This window comes from Orbicella franksi, chromosome 9 (genome assembly GCF_964199315.1).
Source record: "Orbicella franksi chromosome 9, jaOrbFran1.1, whole genome shotgun sequence".
NCBI classification, from domain to species: domain Eukaryota; kingdom Metazoa; phylum Cnidaria; class Anthozoa; order Scleractinia; family Merulinidae; genus Orbicella; species Orbicella franksi.
This window is the reverse complement of record NC_138153.1, coordinates 28856452-28884145: the sequence shown is the minus strand read 5'-3', so window position 1 is coordinate 28884145 and position 27694 is coordinate 28856452. Positions and strand designations below refer to the sequence as shown.

The 27694-nt window shown below is 38.4% G+C and overlaps 2 protein-coding genes and 1 pseudogene across 4 annotated transcripts in view; 2 read left to right on the top strand and 1 right to left on the bottom strand.

Annotated features, from left to right (window-relative positions):
• LOC145498783 (CUB domain-containing protein 2-like) overlaps positions 1 to 11351 on the bottom strand; it is a 126861-nt gene extending 115510 nt beyond the window's left edge. For all 3 annotated transcript variants that reach the window (XM_081478717.1, XM_081478714.1, XM_081478718.1), the window contains exon 1: positions 11116 to 11351. The gene's annotated coding sequence lies outside the window, so the exon portion shown is untranslated. The remainder of the gene's footprint in view (positions 1 to 11115) is intronic.
• A 2700-nt stretch (positions 11352 to 14051) lies between these two features.
• Positions 14052 to 14849, top strand: LOC145498802 (uncharacterized; annotated as a pseudogene).
• Positions 14850 to 20775: 5926 nt separating this feature from the next.
• Positions 20776 to 24557, top strand: LOC145498610 (uncharacterized). The gene is made up of 2 exons (XM_081478509.1): positions 20776 to 21194; positions 22108 to 24557. The coding sequence occupies exons 1-2, from the start codon at positions 20957 to 20959 to the stop codon at positions 24555 to 24557; spliced, it is 2688 nt and encodes an 895-aa protein (XP_081334635.1). The 5' UTR covers positions 20776 to 20956.
• Positions 24558 to 27694: the final 3137 nt, after the last annotated feature.

Here is a 27694-nt window from a genome sequence, read left to right as displayed (position 1 = left end):
ACTCTGGTTCTGGTTTCAAGGCACTTCAATGAAAACTGTTCAGACATCACTTCCTTCCTGCATGAGATGAAGTAATAGTTAAAAGCACATGCCATTTTTGGTCTGGGACATTGATGGGGATTCCTGGACAGGCCCCCAGAGGAGCTCCCATCTGCTTTCAAAATTACATCATTAGCCTAGCAAAACTAGTGCCAGTCCTAAACCCCACATTAGAATTTAAAATCCTTAAAACTCATAGTCTTGTTGTTATTGGGATAAGATGTTCTAGGTTCCGAGCTACTGTGTCTGAAACACCTCACAAGATTAGAAGCCACAGATTTAGGAAAGCCATTCACTAACAGAACGTTTTAATCACTGTTCTTTGTTTCTGAATGAGAGAGTCTATTTCACATATACGAGGAAGCCTGGTGCAACAAGGCCTAACCCAAGTAATTTTGGTAAGTCAACGTACTTGACTAGAAAACAAGACATTCTGTCCAGTGTTTGTGTGATTCCTATAAATGTCAATGGATGTTCTTTTCAGAGAAATGTCCAGGAAATGGATCAAGCCATCTTCAAATTTGTTGACTGTAAAACATGTCAGGGGGGCTAAGCGCTGGTATAAGGTCTCGGTGGGGTTAGCAAGGGTCACCAATGCTCTCCCCGTAAATGCTGAGAAATGCCTTTCCGTCTAATATAGGCTCTGCCAGCGAAGTCATATGTCGCACGTCCTCGTTTTCGTAGCCCCTGGTAATGCTAGCAGTAGCTAGCAGCTGAGTGACAGTGGCAAAAGGCGAGTGTTCGGCGCCTTCAAATAACCGGAATCTGTGACTAAGGGAAGGAAAACCCCGACAGAAAAACCCTGGCCCTCCAGGTTGGGGGTTGGGCGTGAGGTCAATCACCTCACCCCATAAAAATATTGTGATTACGGAAACTGGAATCTCGATGTATACAGGCTACAATGGGTGTAGTACAACGACATGCCGGACCCCAGACGATGCCTTTATTAGCTGGGTCGACGGAAGTATGACGACTATGGGTGAAAGCCGAAAGGGGGCCCATTCTCCGAACAGCTCGTTGACAAACCCCAAAACTAAAGTAAAGGTGGGATGTTGGAATGTGAGAACTATGTTCTCGGTAGGAAAAACTGCCCAGATCACAGCTGAGATGACTCGTTATGGCATTGGTATATTAGGGATAAGTGAATGCAGGTGGTCGGGATTTGGACGTAGAAAGGGAGCTGGAAAAGGAAGGTTTAACAACATGGGCAGCAGCAGCATCGGCTGCGGAGGACAGAACAGCCTGGAGGCAGAGAGCTTACGGCCCAATTCTCCACTTGGAGAACGGATAAATGATGATGAAAACATGTCAGATTTATTTGGTTTGTCCATCAACAGCATATCTTCAAAATAACGTCCATAAAACTACTCATTTATAAGGCCACTGTCAAGCATTTTACGAACAATATCATTTTTGAGTTCTGTCATGATAAAAAACAACAACAACGGCCTAATGAAGAACCCAACAAAATGCCATCAATTTGCTTTTCGAGTGCTCTCTTAATTAATTTGGTGTTAATCAATTTATTGTCATTAACTCCAAAGAAACCAATCTGAACAACTGTCAGGGCTTGCTGTCAGGGTTTGCAAACTCCAGTTCCTCTTAGAGTGAAAACAAGGTGTTTTCCTTCCACATCTACATGGGAGAGTATCATAATTTATGTGGGTGGTGGTGGTGTATCGAATTGTGTTTGACAAACCCTTTTCATTTTTTATCTTTCTACATATAGCAATATAAAGGAACTGTTTTTTAACTGTTTAATAGCAAACCACTTTATTTTTAAAAAGTGTCTGTTATTTTTAGTTAAAGTTAATTTGGCTAACAATTCCTTTCTATTTAAATGTATGTTGCTTGAAAACTGTGATCTGGTGGCCCTAGATGCAATTTGAGTTTTTCTGTAATTTTGAAAAGTCAAGCCCCACTGTTTGTTATTAATATTGTATCAAAAGGATAACACCATTCTTATTCATGGTTATCATTACTTAAGGTGGTTCTGCAGTTATTGTGGGCACACTACCCCATGTCAAAGTTTGCAACATAAATTTTGGGGCTTTGAAGTGTTGGCTAAGAAATTTTGGGAAATATTTTGTCTTTCACTTGGTGATAATGTTACTTAATTCCATTTACTGGGGAAAATATCTGGTTACTGGTGTTTGACCGGACCCCATTTTTTGGACAACAACACTACCAGTAAAAAAAATTTTGCTGGCATACTTTTACTCAATTTCTGGAACCAGCTTATTTTGACTTAATACAAACCATGCCCAAGTTATGGGGAAATCATTTGAGCAGAAGTTCAGAAGTATTAACTTAAAGGTCAAAGACATGTAAACTCAACTCTAACATTCACTGAAAGTTTCTACAATTGACTCTCATTTCCAAAACAAGCCATGAACCCAAATTTTGTGAGAAGCTTGCCCCAAAGCTTGCTAAATAAAAGTGGCTAGTCGATTAGTGATCGTGCGAACCATAGAAAGCATTAATCCCTAGTTCTTAAAATACTATAAAATGCTTGATAACCTCATTGAATTTTCAAAGATGCATTTTGCAACAGTATTTGGAAACAAATTTTGTGTCAAAGTCTTTCCACACAAATTGTACAGTACGGCAATATTTTGGCTATAAGTTTTACTGTTGTGACTCAAAAAGAAATGGGGCACTGTTGTCAGGATTGTAAGCTACTCCCCGACTGATCTCTGGTGAGGAAGAGAAGCAGTTTTATTAATCTATGATTACAAATACAAAATAGGTACTACAGGTAAAGGCTGAGCCATCTTTTTGCCATTCCTTAATATATAGTTAAAAAGACAATTATTAATAATAACAATAACAATAAATAAAAATAGCAATAAAAACAACAACGATGACAACAAAAATAATAACAATAATATTAATGATAATGATATGCTTCTGGGCATGAATTATGTTTTCATTCATGACAGTTGGTTCATTGTATTTGACCAGTAAAAGTGCTTCACTGGGTCTATTTGTTAGAAAAGTGGAGTCTCATCAAAATGTGTGGGCACAGTTCGTGGATGTTTAAAATCTTGTGAGGGTTGTGCTCTATGACTGATTAATCACCCAATGAATCACTGTTGCAACACCAAAACAAGAAGGCAAGTTTATAAAAAAGTTGAGCATTTCTGCAAGTTGAAATTTTCTCGTGAGTGCTAATGGGCAACAAAAGTCTACCAGGTAGGCAACTAAAAAGACACACGGGGAACCAACAAAAACAGAACTAGTTGCCCAAAGGGCAAATTAGCAAGAAAGTTAGTGTCGAACACTGCATTAATAGCCGTCAAGCTCATTCTAAGAGCTTTGCGGCATCCAAAAGTTTTCTTTACTCTGCCTCCTCAACTCCTCAACCTCTCTTAATTCATTTATGTTTGTTGTGCCCCAAACCATTGCAGGAAAGAAAGTGAGTCCTTTGCAGGCTGTAAGTATACATGTAGAATACAGTAGGGGCAATTGTACATGTATGGTTTACCAGTTTTGTCATTTAAGTTAAGGTTGTCATTTGCTAACACAGAAAGCTCAACTTCCTACAAGCTGTCTTGTTCACAGCTTTTGGGGTTTTAAATAAGAGTCACAACAAAGAATAGAAAAAATATGTGCACTGCGACAAATGCTTGAGTAACTACATATGATATGCAAATATCTTCTGTGTAACATGCAGCAAAAATTGCTTGTATCACTGCCATACATCTATACCTTAACCTATAATATACCACAGAACCTCCCAAACTACCGGTAAGTTGAGACTTTTATTTTATATCAATTTTAAAAACAAAATTATTTTGTGTTAATGGGGACAATGGGTTGTTGACTAGTTTAATGGATACACAAGAATGATAAGCTGTGCATTAAAGTGGTACTGTACAATCACTTCTTCCTTAAGATTTTGAAACTCCATCTACTAAACACTCCCTGTGCTAAATTTTAAGCCTTCATAGCAGGGATGAAAAGGAATTAAAAACTAGAAACTGGCTAATTTATCCAGGTGCGAAGATGTGTTTTGAAAAATAGTTGGCCTTCTCTAACACATAATAGTTGGCTTTCTCCAATACATAATAGTTGGCTTCCTCTAACACATTTGGTTTGCAATGTTCTTCTTAGTATTGCTGGAGTACTTAGTGTACAAGAAAAAACTCATAAGCTAACCAGATATTGAAGTATAATATGAGGACATAAGCCCTAAAATTCTTGAGAAAGCGCTGCCATTACAGTTAAGACCCAATTACGTACAGGTAACAAAAAAATGAATTATTTTGGCAGGACACAACTCTAAAAAAGTTATCAATGCATGGCAACTGATACATATCATGGTAAGGGCTGATGCTCACCATCCCTAGTTCCTTCTCTACTACGACTTTCTTCGGTTTGTGCATGTTTTCCCTCATCCAACCCATGATGATCATCCATTACTGCAAAAACAGAAATTCAAAGCATTATTGTTAAACACAAAATCACACAAATGCAATTATATTTTAAGTTACACTGACTGTTTTAAAATAACATACATGTACAGCCTTGTAGATTAAAAGCTGTTCCTCAGTAAAGGGAAATTTAAAAGAAAACAAAATTCAAGACCTAGGTTTTTAAAGTCTATTTCAACTGACAATGAAACCAAAACAGAACAGACTGAATCTCTAGTGGCAAAGTTTAGCTGGTGAGAACTACATCTTATTATATGGCTAGCTCCGCGAGCGGGCAAGATGAATCAAATCCTGCGCAGTGATTGGCTACCCAAGCGGGCAAGATGGAGCTATCTTGCCTGCTCGCGACTACCCGCCGTGTCCCGCAAGAAAAATTTCCCCGAAAGCCATATAATAAATCCTTTATTGACCAAGCTTGTTCGTTCAAGATGGCTGGATATTGGCCTTGTTCTTTTCTTGCGAGTTTATGGACCTTGACTCTGTCTCGGTCCATAAACTCGCAAAAAATGAACTTGGCCAATATCCAGCCATCTTGACCTCACACTTGGTCAATAACCCATATCTATTTACCAAGAGATAAAAGACATCCTTGAGAATAAAAATACAAGTAGATAAACAAACTGTTTTCTCCTTCTTTAATTGTTTTTACATTAAATGAACAAAAAAAACCCAAGTATCCAAAAACACGAATAAATTCTCCAGAAGATAACAAGAATGGCAATGTTCCTCACACAAGAGCTGGCACAAAGAGATAATGGCAATGCCACCTAATGAAGACATGACACTTGGTATTGGCATGTATCCCTATTTAAACAATAGAGAGTTTCTGTCGAGGAACTATCGGTTGATAGTTGCCCCATGGAAATTTGATGTTCTTAAAACAAATATGCTAGTTTTAAGAACATCAAATTTCCAAGGGAAAACTATCAACCGATAGTTCCGAGACATAAACACTCTATTATTTTTATCGTTCACCACTAAATTTTCTTCCGCACGCCAGTTCAAAATTCATATTGAATTATTTTCAACTTTTTTAGATGAAAGCTATGGAAGGTCGTTGAAGCCAAATGTAAAATTTGAAAAAGAAAACAGACAAACACCCACTTAATATATTTCAATTGTTTACTTTCTGTAAGCCCGCTTCTTTACAGAAACATTTACACAGACGAGTACTATCCATCCGGGTATTTTCCTCAGACAGGCACTATGGGCTGATACTGTCTCTCCACGGATGAACACTATTGCGTCACGTGATCAATTTAAACCAATAAGAATCGGAGAAAATTCGGTGGTGAACTATAATATGTACTAATTGGACCAGCCGCATAGAAAAGGAAACCTAGGCAAGCACTTCTTGAAGCAGCCTCACATGATGACTATACACACTGCGTGTCTACAAAACACTGCTTCGTAACAAACAGCTTAAAGGTAGCAAGTCAACAACAGAGGAAAAGAAGAACAGAAGGACAAACAACCCTGACCTTAACTGGTGATTCCTTAGCACTATATTGCGAACGCTTCAAGTGCAGAATTTTACACTTATTCAGTAGCATCAAAAACAAAATCATTACTCATGGATTGTATGTTATTTGGATTATTTTCGATTCTTTTGCATAAGTTGTTTATTATGTTGTTCCTTATGCTCAAAAATTCATGTATGCCTATCAAAGTTCATCAAAAAACTGTACCTTCCAGCCACCGCAAAATGTAATGCGGAGTGATAAAATAAATGAATAGTACTATTTAAAAGACCTGGCAAAATAGGGTAAGACTGGTACATCATATCTCTTTTGCAAGCATGGTGACCTATTTTAATTTATTTTTAGAGACTGTGCTTGGTAGGAAACATTCAGGGAATGTATTGTGCATTTGTTTTCATGATTGTGCCCAGGAGATTACTTTAAGCCTACTTTAACATCGGTAGAAATCATTCCCAATACTGATAGAAGCAAAGAAATACCAGACAAAATAAAGGCTCGAAAGTTCAAACTGTCACAAGAATGGTAAACTAGATTTCTTGACATCCTGAACTACCTCAAATTTCTTGAACTGTAACCAATTTCAATCCTTGCAATCCTGCAAATTATTTCGAAACTACTGTTTTTGCTTTGCTCTATAGCATTTTTATCCAACTAAGCTGTATATTTGGTGGCATTTGGCGATACAAGGTGGTAATAAGCTGAGTGAAAATTTGCTCTGTCTGCACGACAGCGTTTCTTTATGCCCGTGACGGAGGCAGATCTTAATTGCAAAATTCAAAACACAACAGTGTGGACTATACAAACTAGTGCCAGCTTAGTTCGTGCCGCTTGAAAGCAACACGATCAACAAAACTTAGATTGCTGATGAACATGTCGAAATGGCTTCGTAGACTTGAGCCATATAAATTGCTCACTCCATTTCTACAAACAACATAATACAATACACTACACTTCACAAAGCTTCTTACCAACAATACTAGGCTTCAAAGGCAGCTGTGAATGTGTTTCGGGACATACAGAAAGATCCGGCGAAACACCCTCACGATAAAAGTCACAATCGATAGGTTTCGAGCTTTCAACTGGCAAACACCGTCCCGTCCCCTAGTAAAATAATCTCAGAGGACACGATCACAACGCATTTTCATTGGAAGAAACAACAACACATACAATTGGTCAAAAGGTGTCAGACATGTCTGCCACGCAGGACGAAAGTGCAACGCTACACATGGTTTACCTGTGGTTTTTTTTTAACCGCGCGGCCATGGGCCGAGCGCGGTTCATGGTTTACCCGTGGTTTTTTTAACCGCGCGGCCATGGGCCGAGCGCGGTTCATGGTTTACCCGTATGCAAGCCACCGTAATGGCGGTCACCGTCGACGAAATGTTTATTTGATCAAAATTGGGGCAAAATCTTTCGGAGATGGAAGTCAAGACATTTGTAACGATACAGAAAGTAATTTGGGACCGGTTGCTGGCTTCTAAGGCTGAATTTATCCAGAAGTAAGCTGTATTTTCATTTTCGTGCCGAAAGCCATGCGATGAAATATTATCGGCTTGTTCTGCTGTCTTGTTCTGTTTTTCTCTTGGTCTTTTTTGTAGCCCGTCGAGGCCAGTATTTTGTCTAAATGAGTTGAAAAAAGTTCGAAAAAGATGTTCCCATTCAAGCTTAAGCTCTCAGGCGATAATTCTGGAGTTTTTTGGCCGAAACGTCGGCTTTGTTGTGTTCGTGTTTTCGGTTGCTATGGGCGACCGTTGCTTCCTTTGTTAGGTCAAGTCTGGGGAGTGAGGTCACAAAAAAATTCTAATTAATTCTGGTTTTGTTCGATTTCGCTGAAATTTTAACACGATAAAGCTGGATTGTTAAGGAATAGATTTACCGTCTGCCGATGTGTGGTAGTTATTAACGCTGAAGTGTTATATCGCTTCGAAGTCAGGGTTTTGAAGAGATTTTTTTGCAACGTGTGGGTTCGGCGTGATTTTGTAATCGGAGGTTTCGGTTGACCCCCAAGGAAAAAATATCCGGAAAAGGTCATTTCATCGACGATTCAAAGGAATATAAATATGTATATGTTCCGAACTAAATTTCTGGTGAAAAAATATAACTTTTGACGAGCGCTGGGTTTTTAATTTTTTCCCGCGAAAGATGAGATTTATTAATGTTTCAACAGCTTTTGGCGAGTAAACATCACAGGTTGCGTGACTCAGAATTTGGCCGAGTGGGTAAACCGAGGGTAAACCATGAACCGAGGTGGGGATATGGCAAATTTGGTGAGAATCAAAAGTAACGCCAATTTTCTGTCACGTTTTCAATCTGTGGTCACTGGAGTGACCAAAATCGATACATCGGTCGGGATAGAGTTTTATTATTAAATTATATGACTTGTGTGACCACTTTGGTAGCCCTTTACTCGTGGAAAACACCAATTAAATTTAATCATGATTTTTAAGAAAGAAAGCTGTTGTTAATAGTGTTATTATTGTGTCATTCATATCGTTCATGCCCATACATATCCCGAAGAAAGTTCTAGATTAAGACCATTACGTCATCTGAGATTTGTCAACGGCTACCACTGATGGTGCAATACTGACAGTTTGTGTTGATCAAGTGATGTGATGTCTACAGAAAGAAAAGAATCATCAATGACTGCTTTGGAATGCGCACTGCGTTCCGACGGTAGTGCTAAGCGAACCGTTAAATTTTAAAAGCGCGGTTATAAGATCTAACAGATCTTCTTGTTTTTCGCAGTTTTGTCTGCGACCAGACCCAAGCTTGCACTCGGCCAAATTTTTAGTCACGCAACCTGTGATGTTTACTCGCCAAAAGCTGTTGAAACATTAATAAATCTCATCTCCGATACTGACTTTCGCGGGAAAAAATTTAAAACCCAGCGTTCGTCAAAAATTATATTTTTTCACCAGAAATTTAGCTCGGAACATATACATATTTATATTCCTTTGAATCGTCGATGAAATGACCTTTTCCGGATATTTTTTCCTTCGGGGTCAACCGAAACCTCCGATTACAAAATCACGCCGAACCCACACGTTGCAAAAAAATCTCTTCAAAACCCTGACTTCGAAGCGATATAACACTTCCGCGTTAATAGCTACCACACATCGGTAGGCGGTAAATCTATTCGTTAACAATCCAGCCTTATCGTGTTAAGATTTCAGCGAAATCGAACAAAACCAGAATTAATTAGAATTTTTTTGTGACCTCACTCCCCAGACTTGACCTAACAAAGGAAGCAACGGTCGCCCATAGCAACCGAAAAACACGAACATAACAAAGCCGAACGTTTCGGCCAAAAATCTCCAGAATTATCGCCTGAGAGCTTAAACTTGAATGGGAACATCTTTTTCGAACTTTTTTCAACTGATTTAGACGAAAGACTGGCCTCGGCGGGCTACAAGAAAGACCAAGGGAAAAACAGAACAAGACAGCAGAACAAGCCGATAACATTTCATCGCACGGCTTTCGGCACGAAAACGAAAATACAGCTTACTTCTGGATAAATTCAGCCTTAGAAGCCAGCAACCGGTCCCAAATTACTTTCTGTATCCTTACAAATGTCCTGATTTCCATCTCCGAAAGATTTTGCCCCAATTTTGAGTAAATAAACATTTCGTCGACGGTGACCGCCATTACGGTGGCTTGCATACTAAATTACCTAACTTGACAAAATTCTCCCGTGGGGGGGATATGACGAAAAGGGCTGAAAGATGGCCTATAATTGGCTAATGATGAGATCATCGAAAGTAACGCCAATTTTCTGTCACGTTTTCAATCTGTGGTCACTGGAGTGACCAAAATCGATACATTGGTCGGGATAGAGTTTTATTATTAAATCATATGACTTGTGTGACTACTTTGCTAGCCCTTTACTCGTGGTAAACACCAATTAAATTTAATCATGACTTTTAAGAAAGAAAGCTGTTGTTAATAGTGTTATTATCGTGTCATTTATATCGTTCATGCCCATACATATCCCGAAGAAAGTTCTACAAAGATTAAGGCCATTACGTCATCGGAGATTTGTCAATGGCTACCACTGATGGTGCAATAATACAGTTTGTGTTGATCAAGTGATGTGATGTCTACAGAAAGAAAAGAATCATCAATGACTGCTTTGGAATGTGCACTGCGTTCCGACGGTAGTGCTAAGCAAACAGTTAAATTTTAAAAGCGCGGTTATAAGATCTAACAGATCTTCTTGTTTTGGGACAGCGGATCGATAATCCGCATTCTTGACTGATAAAGGTGGCGAATGGTAAATGCGAGACTGCGAGACAAGCGTTTTTCTTTGCGAGCCCGACACATTTTGACTTTTTAGATTGCGAGACCGAGACTTCAAAGCACTTTGAGTGCGATCGCGAGACGTTCAGACTCTTAAAATTCGAGCCCAGATTTAGTTGAGAGCTAGAATGAGCTTGTACAGCCTTAAGCCAGCTTCTTGGAACTGACTGGAACTGGAAATTAGATTATAACACACTGCGTTATGATGTCCTAGAGAAAAAATAACTGTTTTTCTCGCGCCAAAATAGACGTTGCAGTAGGTTTTGTACCTTTTTGTGGAATTAAGACAATTTAGGAGAAGTTAGGATTAACTTTTTCTCGGAAAATTTTTAAGTTGCTTCATTGAAATTCAATATCAAGTAAAGCCGGAAGACGTCATTTATAAAAACAGATAAAGGATCGAAAAGGAACGAATTGGGACTTCGGGACCCTTCGCCGGACCGTTCGCCTTGCGAGAAATCGAGACTCCGAGACAGCTTCGTAGAAAAATCGAGACTGCGAGACGCACATTACCGCTAAAAACCGAGACTGCGAAATCCGTGAAATTCGACTAACATTTTACGAGACCCAGAGTTTTTGAAAGACCATTCGCCACCCCTCTGATAAACTCGTCTGAGCGCGCCGTGAATGTTTCGACTTTAGCCACGATACTTTTAATATTAGAACTTCTAAACAAACTTACGAAATTTAGTTGGACATTATTTTATTGCTCACTGTTCGAAGGCTGGTGACCAATATATTGAGGTTGAACCGACCGGAATCTTAAACTTTGTACTAGCTTTATATTAAAAGTGATAATGCCCAGAAAATTTTAGTCTCATTCCTGATTTGCTCTTGATTTTCTGATATAAGATATGCCTTACCTTTATTGATGACCGTGCGTAACTCTGGAATCCGTGCTTCTCGATGTCAACCAAGGTTGCCAACTGGTTTGTGCCGAGACATAATAAACAAACGAAACAATAGCTGGTTTTCACATGACGTCAATAAAATTCAAACTACAAAACTATTGATCTTAGTGAGATTTTTCTTTAATAATGTATAAGAGCAGTTGAAAACTAATATTCATACAAATTTTCGCTCCCAATGGGTTCTTGGTTTTGTGATACACTACGCTTGAATTTCTAAGCTTTTGCGTGACGCGGCATTTACATGAAGGCCTAGAGAGCTGTCATGATGGTTAAAATAGTGACTTATCTCGGGGAATTTAGCTATCTGAACAGTTCATGTCTTACAAAAAGTATTATTTTAATGTTTTAGAGTTCCTCGAGGGATAAATTTACGCTTTTGTAGTAAAACTCAGTGACAGATGTTTCTTTCGGTTTCCGGCCGCCATGTTGGTGCCCATACGGATGGGCACCAGCATGCCGTCTCCATACAAATCTCTATAAATTTGGGTAAAAATATCTTGCATAAGAAAAATCACTGACCAGAATCTTGGCGAGAGTCATTGCATGTTTACTTTCTTTCATTTCCCAGTTTCTGGACTTTATCTATTGAACAGTTTTGATTTTTATTTTGATCCATTTTGAATGGCGTGACACTGAAACCCAGCAATAAGCTGACTACATGTAGATTCCTGAATTTCCTGTTGTCAGTCGTTGAAATATAAGCCTTTCTTGTCTCGAGGTGGTCAACCGTAACCTCCTTCGGATCGTTTACAAGATGAACAAATATATTTGAATGATGTTGATGTTTGTAAAGAATTATCTTAGAGGCATAAGTCTATCATTCATATTGACTTACAATTGTGTTTTTGTGTTTTGATCCCAGTCTTAAGGGCGTGCATGAGGTTATTTTGGACGGTATGTGACTGGTGTTGCAGACCGTCTTTTTGTATTGTTTGTAATTATATGACATTTTCATCTTTTATTTTGCGACACTGGCGTTTGCAACATAAAAAGAAATTGCCAATTAACTCATTCACATCTTTTAGCTCAGGCAACCCGAACTATAGTTTCCTCCACAGCCGTTTTTTGGGATGTGACGCAACGAGCGATGAGCACATGAAGCACTTGTAGTTAGGGCTTTCATTTACCTTCTTTTTTTCGTCCTTCATTATGGTAGCCTGCGAACATCGCCTATTTTTTGGTGACGTGCGGCGTGAAACAAAAGCCAGGAATCCCTGGCGTGTTTGCACCGCAGGCCTTTTCACGCGAAAGCTTACCTCATTCACACTTTGCTATTATGTGATTGGTCTGTTCAACCGAACGCAAACAAACCACAAACCACAAACACAAAAGGAAAAGAATGTTTAAAAATAGATGAGTAACCAGGATAAGACATTTAGAAAAATAGAAAAACGATCTCTGGTTAAAAATTTGTTTAAAACGAGCTTTCGACTACCAGTCTGTAGTCTTTAACGAGTAATAGATAAAAAGCGCGAACGTTGAAATATATACTAAGAAAAGTGTGAAAAAACAAAATTATAATAAAAACAATAGAAATGCTTGTGTGCGAGTAAAAATGTTAATGTGAGGTTCAAAATAAAACTGAATACTGTCTTGGTAATTGTTTCGCATTATTGTCAGCATGGTTCGTAATTGCTGTGTGCCAGGATTCCAAAGTTTTTCTAACACGGAAATTTCCCTTGTCAAAGGAGTTTAGACAACGGCGAATTTTGCAGCAAACGCATTCTACAGATATAGAAAGAATTTCGTAATAAACCTACTTAGCATATTATAAAGTTCACTTTTAGTCACAAACTAACTGCTAAATTGGTTGCATATAATATAGAGTACTCTCAACTTAGCAGTAAATTAACGGCTAAATTTGTTGCATATGATATGCAAAACTCTCGATTTAGCAGTATATTAACGACTAAATTTTTTCTATACAATATGCAAAACTCGCGATTTAGCCGTAAATTAACGGCTAAATTTGTTGCATACAATATACAGGGCTCTCGATTTAGCAGTAAATTAACGGCTAAATTTGTTACCATAAAATATGCAAAACTCTCGATTTAGCCACAAATTAACGGCTAAATTTTTTCTATACAATACGCAAAACTCGCGATTTAGCCGTAGATTAACGGCTAAATTTGTTGCATATAATATAGAGTACTTTCAACTTAGCAGTAAATTAACGGCTAAATTTGTTGCACAAAATATACAGGGCTCTCGATTTAGCAGTAAATTAACGGCTAAATTTGTTTCCACATAATATGCAGAACTCTCGATTTAGCCACAAATTAACGACTAAATTTTTTGTACTATAATATGCAAAACTCGCGATTTAGCCGTAAATTAATGGCTGAATTTGTTCCACATATATGCAGTGCAATCGATTTAGCCGCAAATAAACGGCTAAATTTGTCACATAATATGCAGTGCTCTCGATTTAGCCACAAATTAACGGCTAAATTTTTTCTATATAATATGCAAAACTCGCGATTTAGCCGTAAATTAATGGCTAAATTTATTCCATACAATAAACATGGCCCTCGATTTTGTAGTAAATTAACGGCTAAAATATTCTCGATTTAGCAGTAAATTACAGCGAAATTTAAAATTTTAAGTGGGCTGTGAATCCCATGTACGGAAGTTTTTTAAACTTTGTAAAAATTTCAACGTTAAAAGATGCGTTTCATCGTGCTGTTTGTATTATAACCACTTTAAAGCTAATAGTAATGGTGTTTTTAGCAGAACATACCTATTGGTTCACGAAACCGATATCAACGTGTTCATCAATAATGGGATAGTTTTTTTGAAAAAGAACTGAAAAGAGCTAAGATATAGGGTGTTATGATACAAAAGACTTTTGTTTTGATTCCGCCGAGGGGAATCCTAACAGAGAACTCATTTGAGTTCAGTGGAAAAAATTATCTCCAAACCCATGGTGTCGCAATGGGCACAAAGACAGCAGTGTCTTTTGCAAATATATTCATGGCGGAGATCGAAACAAATTTAATCCAACAAAACAATACCAAACCAAGAGAATAGAAACGTTACATTGATGACGTTTTCTCCCTTTAATTTGGGACTGTAAAAGAAATGAAGTGGATCGTTTCATTGAACAAGCTAACACATTCCACCCAACAATAAAATTCACGGCCGAAATATCAGAGAACGAAATAACTTTCCTTGATACAGTAGTGTTCAAAGGAGAGAGATTCACAGAAAAATCCATCCTGGACATCAAAACTCACTACAAGCCGACCGAAACCTTTCAATATACCCACTTTACCTCGTGCCACCCCCCAGGGGTAAAAAGAGGCTTTGTCAAAGACGAAGCAATAAGACTGCTTAGAACAAACTCTTCAAAAACAACATTTGAAGAGTGCCTTGCAAACTTCAAACGACGCCTCGAAGAACGCGGGTATCCGAGGAAATATGTAGAAAGGTCCCTGTCAGAGGTCATCTTTGACTCAAGACAATCGGCTCTTAAACCACAAAAACAAAAAAAGGCAGAGAGACTACTGCCTTTTGTCACTACATACCACCCTGCAGTAAAGAAACTTAACAAAATCGTGATGGAAAACTGGAGTTCCATAGAAAATCAGCCTCTGCTGAAAACAATTTTTAAAAAGCCTCCAATCATATCTTTCAAAAGAGGTAAATCTCTATAAGACATGCTTGTAAGAGCAAAACTATAATCTGAAGGCTTTTGATAATGCGACGCAACCACAAAAACCACATTGGGAGTCCGTGCAGGCCTGTCTCTGTTTTTTCCTGTCTAGTTTGAAATTTTCCAGATAGGCCCCGTCCCTCGTGGAACCATTCTAGCGTGCATAATCAGTTTATGCACACAATATACAAATGTTACGAGCACATTTCAAAGCTCATAAAAGGCTTTCAGCCTTTTCCCTTACTAAGGGAATTCCAACAATGAGTGGATTGCCGTCCAAAACATTTGTATGCGTTCTACTAGCCGTTAAAGCGAATTATACGGTAAAAAACGCCTTCTAACAAACACAAGCTCAATTTTACGACCATCTGGATCGAAAATGCTGACACCCGATTGGCTGATATACCTTCTATAAAGGGCCAATAGGAGCAATGCAAACTCGATCGTAAACCGCAAAAATCAGATCTTTTTCAGTTTAACGGGAACGGAATTGAGAAAACATCTCTACCTTTCCCTCAAGCAACTTGCAACACTCTCAAACAACAGCTGAAAAGACTCAGAAAGAGTCGAAACCGCCGGTCCTGTTGTAGCCACTGCAACTGTTGCAGCAACAATGTGCGATGACTCAAACACACAATACCTCCATCCCAGTAATGGTGAAGAGGAACTACATACAGATAATATCATCGCGCCACCGAAAACGCCAGACTACCGTCCAAATGAGGACGACGACGAAATGCTGAACACCGATGAAGAAAATGATTCGGAGAACAGCCCTCCACCATCACAACCAAGACCAACCCAGAGCCCGCCAAGGGGACGCAGGGAAAACCACCTGCCAACGAGCAACAGGCCTGACAGCCCGCCAAAATCCAACTTGCCGAAGCGAGGCCAAAAAAGAAAATACACAGACCACAAAACTGTGGAGAACAAAATAGCAAAGACTGAAAACTCAATAAAACTATTAGAGGAACACCTAACAAATCGGACTTGTCCGAAATCTTTGCGATACACGGCGAAACCAAATATTACGCCGGATAACATATTTTAAAAAGAAATCAAGGACATCAAGCTAGATGCTGAACAAAGTCTAGTAGATGCCTTAACTCGCTTCCACAAACGTAAGCTCGACGGAGAAAGAGAAAGAAACTAAGGGCATTTTCGCAACCTAATGCTCGCAGAAACAAACATGTAAATAGCCAACCTTTCAACGACATGCTATCGGCGAACCACATTGTAAACCACAACAATGTAAACTTAGCCGATTTGCAGAAACAGATTTCAGATTTAAAAGAAATCGTTTGTTCACATGTATTTAAAAACTCTGCAAATAACAGGATAAACACCATCACAGTGTGTTCTCTGACTCTACGAAAGCTGGCCACAAAACCAGCAAGGGTATTTCTAAAAACAAACGACGCAAAAACCGTACAAACACCTCTGGAAAAAGGCGGACAGCCAAAGAAAGGGAATTAAATGAAAAATTCCTTAAAAACCTTTCAACCCATCAACTGTCTGACGACCAAGTCAACGTGCTATAAAGGGGTCTCAAATTTATCCCAACGCCCGTGACTAACAAAACCATAATTAGGCGACGACTCTTGCAGGATTTTGAACAGTTCGCGAGAAGAATGCGCCTCCAATAGTCCAATACATATATCACGGCCAAGATAAAGAACCACATCCTTTTCATGTCAAATCAAATCGGATGCCTCCGGTTCAACAATCCATCACCCTTGAAAGCTATTTAGAAAGTGTCAATTTATAAAGTGTCGTTAATTTACGGCTAAACATGGGTCTTCGAATAACATGGAACAAATTTAGCCGTTAATTTACGGCTAAACATGGGTCTCACTATATTCTATGAAACAAATTTAGCCGTTAATTTACGGCTAAACATGGGTCTCAGTACATAACATGGAACAAATTTAGCAGTGAATTAACTGCTAAACATGAGTATCAGAATATAACATGGAACAAATTTAGCCGTTAATTTACGGCTAAACATGGGTCTCACTATATTCTATGAAACAAATTTAGCCGTTAATTTACGGCTAAACATGGGTATTCGACTATAACATGGAACAAATTTAGCCGTTAATTTACGGCTAAACATGGGTCTCACTATATTCTATGAAACAAATTTAGCCGTTAATTTACGGCTAAACATGGGTATTCGACTATAACATGGAACAAATTTAGCCGTTAATTTACGGCTAAACATGGGTCTCACTATATTCTATGAAACAAATTTAGCCGTTAATTTACGGCTAAACATGGGTATTCGACTATAACATGGAACAAATTTAGCCGTTAATTTACGGCTAAACATGGGTCTCATTATATTCTATGAAACAAATTTAGCCGTTAATTTACGGCATGGGTATTGCTACATAAAATGAAAAAAATTTATAAGTTAATATACGGCTAAATTGGGCAATTGTAAGTATTTGGAAAAATAATTAGCCCTTAGTTAATGGCTAAGTTCCGCATTGTATAATAAAAAGATAAATTTTTATATATGTTTACTGAAAAAGTTTTCGGCTAAAAAATTTTGATATATATAGGAAAAATTTAATGCAAATTTTTTATTTATACATATACCCCCTTGTCAATCACGCGTGCATTGTCAAAGTCGATGGAATGGTCGTTCAGCCAGGCATGTGAAGCAATGTTGGAACCTTTTTTGAAGGTTTTTGTGTTTCTAATATGTTCTTTTTTCCTAGTTTGTAAACATCTACCAGTCTCACCGATATAACTCCACGGGCAATCGGCGCATGGGATCTTGTAAACGACATTTGTTTGTAGTTCCGCGAGTGGTCTTGATTTCGGAGAAACAAACTCTTGTTGCAATGTCTTAAGTAGACTTTCTGAAAAGCCCGTCGTCTGGTTTATATTCAGTACCCGCCGGACGAAGGACTTTTCCTGCTTGATTGCCGCCAATTTTAGCGACCCAAAAACGGGTCGCTCCGCTTCAACCAATCAGAGGTCCCCTGGATATCCCTTGGAGACGGAATTGTCAAACTATGCGCAACGAAACGTGACTTGCGGTTAAATTCAATATGGGGTCGATTGCGAAAGCCATTAACGAAGGTTCAAAGGCCACGGGATATCATGTATTACGTGACTACCAGAAGAAAACAGTGGAAGCATATCTGTCTGGAAGAGATGTGTTTATTTCTACATCAACCGGAGCTGGGGAAAGTTTGACTTTCGAGCTAGCTCCGTATGCCTTTGATTGTTTGAATGGAGATCATGCGAATAGCAACTCCATCGTCTTGGTGGTGGTTCCGCTTATTTCCCTGATACATACATACATACATACACGCACACATACACACATACATACAATAACTCAAGTATGGGTAAACCATAGCATTATATACAGTTCGTAATGTTCTTATAGGTAAATAATGTCTTGCTCTAACCATAATCCCACATAGCTTTGATATCTTAGAAGTTACTTTAATAATATGATGGTTCCAAGACAGATCATCATCAATAATCAACCCTAAGAAATCAGTATTATTAACACGTTCGATAATTTCATTACCAATTTTGATATTTATATTATGGTTCATCTTTTTGTTCTTTGCTTTGAAAATCATAAAATGTGTTTTCTTCACATTTAAAGATAACTTATTGCAAGCAAGCCAGTTTGCAACTTTGCAGAGTTCCTGGTTTACTGATTCACCTAAAATCTTTATATCTTTGTGGCTAAAGAATAAATTAGTGTCATCCGCAAACAACAAAAATGAGAGAAGACTTGAGCTTTGTGAAATGTCATTTACATATATTAAAAATAACAAAGGACCTAGAACCGATCCTTGTGGGACCCCGCAACTTACAACTAATGCATCTAAGTTTACTGACTTATAGTTTACAATTTGTTTCCTATCTGTGAGATAATTTTTAAACCATTCTAATGCAACCCCCCTAAAGCCATAATGCTCAAGTTTTCCTAATAGTATATGGTGATTTACTGTATCAAATGCTTTGGAGAGGTCTAAGAATAATCCAACCATGTATTCATTTCTCTCAATTGCCTGTGATATCTTATCAACAAGCTCTATGACTACTTGCTGGGTTGAGTGCCCAGCTCTGAATCCATGCTGATTGTTAGATAAAATATTATTTTTGTTGAGAAATGTAATTGCTCTTTTATACATTAGCTTTTCAAGAACTTTGGAGAAACATGGCAGAACTGAGATTGGTCTGTAGTTGGAAAAATTCTCTTTGCTGTTAGCCTTATACACTTGTGTTACACGAGCAATTTTAAGTGCGTTAGGTATAATTCCAGTAAGAAAAGACAAATTAAAAATATGCGTAAGAGGTTTCACAATGTAATTTGCAATCGCCTTAACTACTTTTGGAGAAACATCATCTAAGCCACTAGCTGTACTTGCATTTAATAGTTTGATTTCATTTAATACCTCATTTTCTAGAATTGCATCTAGGAACACTGAGTTAGGACATCTATGGTCCATATATGACTTAAAAGTTTGATGAGTATCTTGTATTTTCTTAGCTAAGTTGGGACCTATATTTACAAAATATTCCTTAAACTTTGTAGCTATCTCATACTGGTCTTTAATCACTTGTTGGTCATCATTTATAAATTGATCAGATACACTGACTTTGGATTTGGTTTTATGTATAACCTCATTAATTAATTTCCAGTTAGATCTAATATTACCTTTAGCTTTAATTTTTGGTGATAATAATTTTTCTTTGCAGTTGCTTTGATTTTGTTAAATTTATTTCTATAACTTTTATATATCTTTTCATTTGTTTCGGAAGGTGTGCTTAAATATTTTCTGTATAACTTGTTTTTGACCTTCCTACACTTTAGAATACCTTTAGTTATCCATGGTTTCTTTGTAGATATAATTTTCTGTAACACTCACTGTGGGTAGGCATTTATCATATCTTTCCATTAGTTTAACATAAAATAAGTTATAAGCATATTCTGGATTTGTGGACATACACACATCAGTAAAGTCAGTGTCATTGAGCTCACTAACACTACTGACAACACTAACACTACTGACAACACTAACAATACTGACAATTTTCAGTAATTCATCACTCTTTCAATATGCCATCTAAACAAATTGTTCATAAACAGTAGTGAAATTTCATGCCCCTACATATAGCCATAAAAGGAAGTCTGGGAACGGGCAATAGCAACACAGGCCGGTGAATTTTACAAGCTAATGAACTCATGTCTAACAATGATGAGTGATGATGAAGCATGGTGCAGTGAAACTGAAGAATCAGACTGCGAGTGACATTGATAGAGTCAGTGTCGTGAGAGTGATGCTAGTGTCTGTGAACTTGGACCAGATCAACAGAGAAAAGGTTTCGTACTAGAAATTGACAGAGAGCAACAAGTTTGTGCTAAAGAACTGAAGAAGCTGGCTCAGACCAGTCTTGAAGCCAGCTTCATCACTACTTACAGTACTTGTCAAGAGTTCCTGACTTGTGTATGTGGGAAGGCTCTCTGTAATGACCTATATGGGGAGGCTCAGCTCAAGATGAGTACCTTTTTCAGGCTTCAGGTATAAAATGATAGGGATTTCACAAGTTGAGGTATATGAAAGGGTAGGAAAATCTGTTTTTTTAGGGATTCCATTCTTCTGGTTCTAAAATGTTGAAAAGCTCTCATTTACTCTCCTCAGCCAGAATGAAGAGATTCTATAATATCGTTTATTAACGTCTTTCCAAGGGAATAGAAAAGGGATGCAGTATTCTTAAATAGCTTTGTTAAAGGGGTACATTTACCCTTTTGCAATGTAAGGGCGACAAAAGAGGTGCCATTTCTATCAAAATGGTACAAATGTATACAAAAGGGTAAGGGGTAATGGACCTTGAGATAAGGCCTTACCATTTAAAACTTTGTAGAACACCCCCCCCCCCCCCCCCCAGCTTGTATAACAAAGATGTTCAAATTTAGGCCTCACGGAACGGTATCCTACCCCTTGGACCGCTGATGCCCATTTTTTTGTGACATGCGCAGAGTACTTTTTTTTGGGAAACTGCTGTTCGTAGGGATACGCGGGCTCAACTCGCTGATGTTTACATTCAAGCTCACTCAAGCAAATTATTTTAAAATTGCAACAAAATGTCGAGCAGATGGGACGAAAAAGAGTTCACGGCAGTCATTTTTCCCGGTTAAATCAACCGTCAGTAAAGAAGAAGAAAGAAATTACCGATGAAAACGTGAAAAAAATAGCTGCAAGCAGTGTCCGAGTAGAATTGAAAAACCTGTCGAGCGAGGAAAAAATCGACAAACTCGAGCGAGACTGTAAACGCCTACAGTGTGAAAGTGCCGGCCTGAAGAGGACAATACAAACTCTACGACGAAGTATAGGTAAGTGTCTGCTCAAGTAGTCATCAAGCCGTCTATAAATCTCCTAAAAAGTGTTTCTTAAAGCTTCTGAATTACCAGTAAAAGCCGCTTTCCCACAAATACATTAAAAATTCGTGGCGATGTCAATTAATGCGAGTTTCGATGTTGTCACTAAATTTTTTAAACTCAAACTTATTTAACGTAATAATATATTACCACTACAAGGGGTCAAGGAATACTTAAAACGAAAATAGTTTTAAAAAGTTTGTAAAATGAAGCAAACTAAATGGTATGGTCACATAGGACACGGCTGTGTCAAAATACCAAACTTGAAGCGGCGATTTTGGCGATCGAGTTGGACACCGAGTTCCGAAGCAGACAAAAATTTAATAACATACTCTGGACTGGATATCACCGCTTCGCAAAAAAGGGCTCCTTCATAGCTGGGTACGCAGTAAACAAGATTTGAATCGCAGCTAAATGCTCTTTTAAAAAAGTCTGCTTGCTCGAACCATTGCAAAATGTTCAAAATTAGATAGATATTTAGGTTATTTTTAATTTTCTGTGGCCGGCCGGCTTTCGTGTATTACGCCAGTACTTCAGGTACTTTCGTAGGTTCATGTTAACAGCCTTTTAACCAAAAGCGACCGACAAATTTTAGTCTAGTCGTAAATTTTGTGAGAATGCAATTTTTCCCCAAAGGGTTTGTCTGCCTTTCGTTTTGTAAATTCGCAAGTCAACATCTCGACTCGATATAAGCGGACCGCCGAGGAAACAGTAACTTTCAGAAATCCACACAAGTACACTGTATACTTAAGTTTTTCTATCCTTAAATTTATTGTTTAAAAAAAAAAAAAAATACAAGTAAAACTTGTAAGGCCCTATTTATCATAGTAAGGAACAGTTTTTAATTATGACATTTTCATATTTACAGTATTTTTGAGAAGAATTAACAATGACCTAAGGAAAGATGTCTTGAAGTTACAAAGTGAAGCAAAGAAGCGTGAAAGAACTTTGAAGTCTACTGAATTGAAAACGAAACAAGTCGGTAACAAACTACGAGGGACAAAATCTGCTTCCACAAAGCTGAAAAGACAATTAAAGGAAAATGATGAAAATGTAAAGAAACCTAGGTATTCCCTTGTGGACACATTTTCTCATGGCAAAAATGGAACAAATCGTAGAACAGTCATGTTTATGGCCTGCATGAGATATTTACAGCATGCATGTTTGCTTTCTAGCCAAAAGACACCCATTGCATTACATCTAATTTTCAGTATTTTATTCAACTGTAGCCCCCCAACAAATGTTGTTGTCTCGCCATCCACACTGGCAGACTGGAATATCCTATTAGGGGAGGCCGATAAACTGATATTACGCAAAAGATTTGCAAGTAGCCAATATGATTTCCATGTATGGAGTGATGACTCCAACAAAGGTGGCGAAGAGCAGCACATTGTAGGTGTCCACACCTGGTGCCCAGAGATCAATGAACCCAGGGCATATGTCCTTGGTAACAGTTTGACAGCGAGTGGGTCAGGAAAACACCAGTCTGATGTAGAATATCATGTTGTTCATGATGAATATGGCATAACTAATGTTTCAGGTTTGGTTGGGGATAATGCCTCAACCCAGAAGGGGAAGGCTAATGGTTTAATAGCAAATAATTCAAGGGTTTTTGGAAAGGACATGTTCTTTGTTGGATGTTACCCCCACGTCCTGAACATTATGTTAAGAAGGATGTGCCAAGCTGGGTTTGGGGCCAAGGGTGACATGAATAACAACCATGTATTACAACTACTTTATAAGGTATCTTGGCTTCATCATGAACGCCCAAGTCAGTACAAATCAATGTATGTATCACTAGGAATCTTAAGTAAAGAGCCACCCCTTCCCCAGTCCTTTATTGACACGAGGTGGACATACTATTATGAGACACTTCAATGGCACTTGAAGTATGGTAAAGCCTGTCTACAACTTGGAGAGAGTGTCCTGGAAAGAATGCCAAAGTCAGACAGCCACTACACAGTGTGGCAGAATGTTATCAAGTTGAGCTCCTGTCCAATGATTCAAGTGGAAATTAAGTTTTTGTATGAGTTTCTTGACAAGTTTCTTATTCCATCTCTCAATGCATCACAAGCAACAGATCAAGAACTTGGCTTCTCCAGTGGATACCTGGCACGATTATGGCCAGCAACTGTCCTTAAACATCATGAAACATTAAGTAAAATGTTGATGTCTCCATCAGCATATTTTCCTTTAACTGAGCAGCAGATGAAGATGTCACTGAAGGATCCTGCAGCCATCAACCACTTTCGTCAGGAAGTGCAGAGGCCAATGTTGCAAGAAGCACTTAAAGTTGTTAAAGACCATGGATCAGAGTGGTTGTCCTTCCCCAAGTTATTTGGAATTGGAGCTGATCCAAGATACCAAAGTTCTTTCTGGTATTCTGTTTTGAAGGCTCTTGAAATTCCTGTCATGCTGTCAACTGAAAGAGAAAAAGAAAGCAGGTCAGTGCAAAATTTCTATGTCCACAGACAAAATCTTCACACATTGGTTTGTAAGGACAGAACTGGTTTAGTTAAATGGGCAGAAATCTGGAACTTGAAGGAACCAAAACTACTGAATGATATCAAAAGAGTTGCAACATCACCACAGAGTAGTCTCATCAGTAAAGAAGCTAACCCCCACCTTTTCGAGTTCTATGCCAAACACATTTTCAGTATTCCTGTGAACAATGTAATTGCTGAAAGGCAGTTCAACCTTTCACAACTTTATCTTCAAAACAACATGTCAGAGCTGTCAAAACAAGCCTCGATAACATTTGTTGAGAACATACTTCACAGTGGAAAAAACAACAACCGCACCACTGAAGCAGCAAGAGAAGTACATGAAGAGAGAATGAAGGCATATGCAAACATGCTGAGCTCAGACCTTTTGCAAGAGGCAAGAAAGAAGTTAAATATGATCCGAAAATGTGAAAACCATGGGCCACTGACTGCAAAAGATGTATATCCCAAAGCTTGGGAAGCAAGGAAACTAAATAGCAACACCTCAAGCATGATCCAGTCCCTCAAAGCTGAAGGCCGCAAACTTGAACTGCAGTGGAAAGCTTCCACCAAAGGCACATCACAATTGGAAAACCAGAGGTCATTCCGGCCAACTGTCATTACAGAATTCAGAACAGCTGGAAAGGTTCTATCTCTAATGCAACTTGCAGCTACTGAGGTATGGGGTTATGGGCAGGAACTTTCAACACATGACTTACCAAGAGAATGCCAGTTCTTCGTACAAAACCTGCCAAACATTGTACAGTCTTTGAACATTGATCTTCCATCCACATTGGACATGCATACCACCCAGTTTCCTATACAAGAAGAATGAAAGTCAAATATGGGGTGGCTCTTTCTAAAAAGGTACTTTCACAAAAAGATTATTTTCAATTGTAACAATTTCATACTAAACAAATGCGCTTCAACTATGTTCTATCTGAGATTCAGATAAAGTAATTAGTTTGTGGGGAGTCTTACCCATTTGTAAAATACAAATTGTTGCAGTGTAAATAATAGTGATCATAAATATCAAAATACTTCTGAGTGATTATAATGTAATGCATGATTACTGTAGAGTTGTACAGTCAGCAGTTTACAGTGAATGTGAATATAAAAATACTTCTGAGTGATTCTAATGCATGATTGCTGTAAAGTTGTACAGTCGGCAGTTTACAATGGATTTGAACATACATAATTGTTTTTCATTATCATTCATATGGGGCAGTTGTTTAAAACTAGCATGATAAGTAAGCCGCATAATTTTCACAGTAAAAATGCAAGTATTGGTAATTTTTAACGTAAAGTTTGCTTAAAATTACACAAGAGTGTAGCTTGTATAAGATAAAATAACATAAAGCAGTGTACTAATGTACATGAGGTACCATGTTGCATGAGAGAAAAAACAAGGTAGAAAGGAATCGAAAGTAGCCTAATATAGTGGAAAGTAAAGCAGAGCAGTGTTTATTAAAACCTGATGTAACTGATAAAACGCACAACAGACTGAATAATTTTATTCCCTCCCAAAATATGAAAATGTTATCAACAGCGGGATGTCTAAACAAGACCACCTTTATTCAGAACATTAAAAATGAAAGTGCCTATTATGCTGGAAAAAAATCATTACTGGAATACCAAACAGTTGTTGTGGCTTACTAATCAATACTAGCAGGGGGTAACTATTTGCATTTACCTGAAAGAATGGAGCGTGAACTCACCTCTCGTAGCCTCGAATTTAACATCTCCCAAGCTGTCTCCGTGCGCTTAGTGCATTCAACATTTATTTCACTACAATATCTTGGGCGCGCGGGGAAAAAGTTGAAATAACTTCAAGAGCAATCAGTCTAGGTCTCCAGACCTTCATTATCCAGGAAACTAGAAGGCAAATCTCCAATTTCACCGTTTCGGTTTTTCGATATCACCGCCTCTGCCCGCTGAGGACGGCAAAAAAGTAAAAAAATACGTATTTCTGCCACTTACGCGACGAAAGAGAAAAAATTAAAACGGTAGAACTTTCAGCCGTGTCCCATTCTTCCTTCTTAGCACGTCTATGGGCCAAAAACTTCGCGTCGGAAGACGATATTCAGCCAAAAAGTTTACAATAATTTGACTGGAGCAAGTGTTTCCGAGAAACGGTTCAACTGCGCATGTCATAAATTTTTTCCTGCTGATGTACTGCAAACCATTCCGTGAGGCCTAAAATTATTGTTTTGTGAAAAAAGGCAATTGTTAAAAAACAAAACAGTGCCAAGAGATTAAGTGATTGTCAATGCAAGCTTCCATTTGTATTTTGAACAGGAGCCATAATCGGGGACGGAGACCGCAAGCGCGCGCCATTTCTAGTATTGGGGTTGTCCCCATGATATGGGACAATAATTCTATTTTTAGAAGAAATTGCGCCATCGCCTGCGGAACACGCGCGTACATGCTGCGAGGATTTCTGCTGATGTCGCGCAGGGGAAATGGCGTCCGAAATTCCCGAAATTCTTCATGTTTTTGGCCCAGAACTCAACGCGTTTACGTCTTTGGAATTTGGTCAATTAAGTATTTTCGTCGTAAGCTGCTCCAGTTTGAGTGAAGTAAGACAGTGTCGAATTTAGGTATGTTCCGCTTTAAGCTTAGATATATATCGCTGACCAAGTTGTGTTCCGACGGATGTTTCTTTTACATGAGCTGTACATTACTCCACTTTAAATTTCACATATGTTGAAGATTGACAGCTTTTCCATTACACAGCAAAAAACTAGCTGGATATATTTAGATATAGCAGAGCTTCAGGACTTCATAGTTTCCTAGCTCCTCTTGCCACTCGCTTGCGAGGAATTTGCCAGTCTATCGCGACCGAAAAGTAAAACAAAATTTGCTAGTTTGAGTTTCGCCTGAATTGTAAGCAACGCTTGATGTTTCATCAAGGCCCAATAACTTTACGTCCGTAGATACTGCTCAGTTTTATTCGTGTAAAATCCAGTAAATTCTCTGTTGTCGATGAACGAGAGCGCCCGCCGATGTGTGTTTTGTACAGTCAGTAAACATGACAAATTGTACTTCCGCCGCACTTTCGTGTGAAAGCGTACATCGAACTCAAACAATAACTCTGTAGTTTTTAAATATGTTTAAGATTGATAAGTGTTTGAGAACATATTAAAAGCTAAGCTGAAAATATGCGAATAAGGCAGAAATAATCAGCAAAGTATGAGATGTACGATGGCGCTTTCTTTAATCAACTTCGAATAACGATTTCGATTTTGTTGATCGAGTTATCAAAACTCCTTGTCTATTTTCATTTTCGCAGTGTAAAACTTCACTATGCTTATGTTGAAGAAACACACATGATGTTAGTAGCCTTTTTTGCGTTCGTGAAATTTGTTGCAGCATCTCAGCACAAAAGATAACGAAAGAAATCTTTGTCAAGATTTGTTGGCAATTGAAAACACCGACTCGGACTTGAGAGTGCATGAGCTGCACTATGCAAATGAGCTAATTGTACGCGTCAGACTTTCCTTTCAAAAACTTTTGCAAACGCACCAAACAAGCAGAAACAATAAGAAACCATCGAAACAGGTTTTGGTTATGATTCACCATTGTCTGAGAAACTCACAAATAACCTCGATACCAGAGTAGAGAGTTTCTTGCTATATTCTTAAGTCAGAACAAACGAAAAAACATACGTATAAGCTTTCAACTAGCGCGAGCAGATCTTATTATCCATTCCTAGCGGGAGATTGAAGTCTTGTTTTCGACCCTGAAAAGCCCACCTTTTCCGTTAGCTCAGAGCGTAAAACTACATATAAGCGCCCTGGTTCGTATTCCCTGCCTTATTCCCTACCTACGCTGTGAAAAATACGCAAGATAATCCCCAAAGGTCTTTCAACTCCCACCATTTGATCACGCAACGTGACAACATCCACGCAAGAGCCCTCGACATGTGCGTGGATCCGCGCGGATATATGACGTCAGGATGGCGCAATTTGT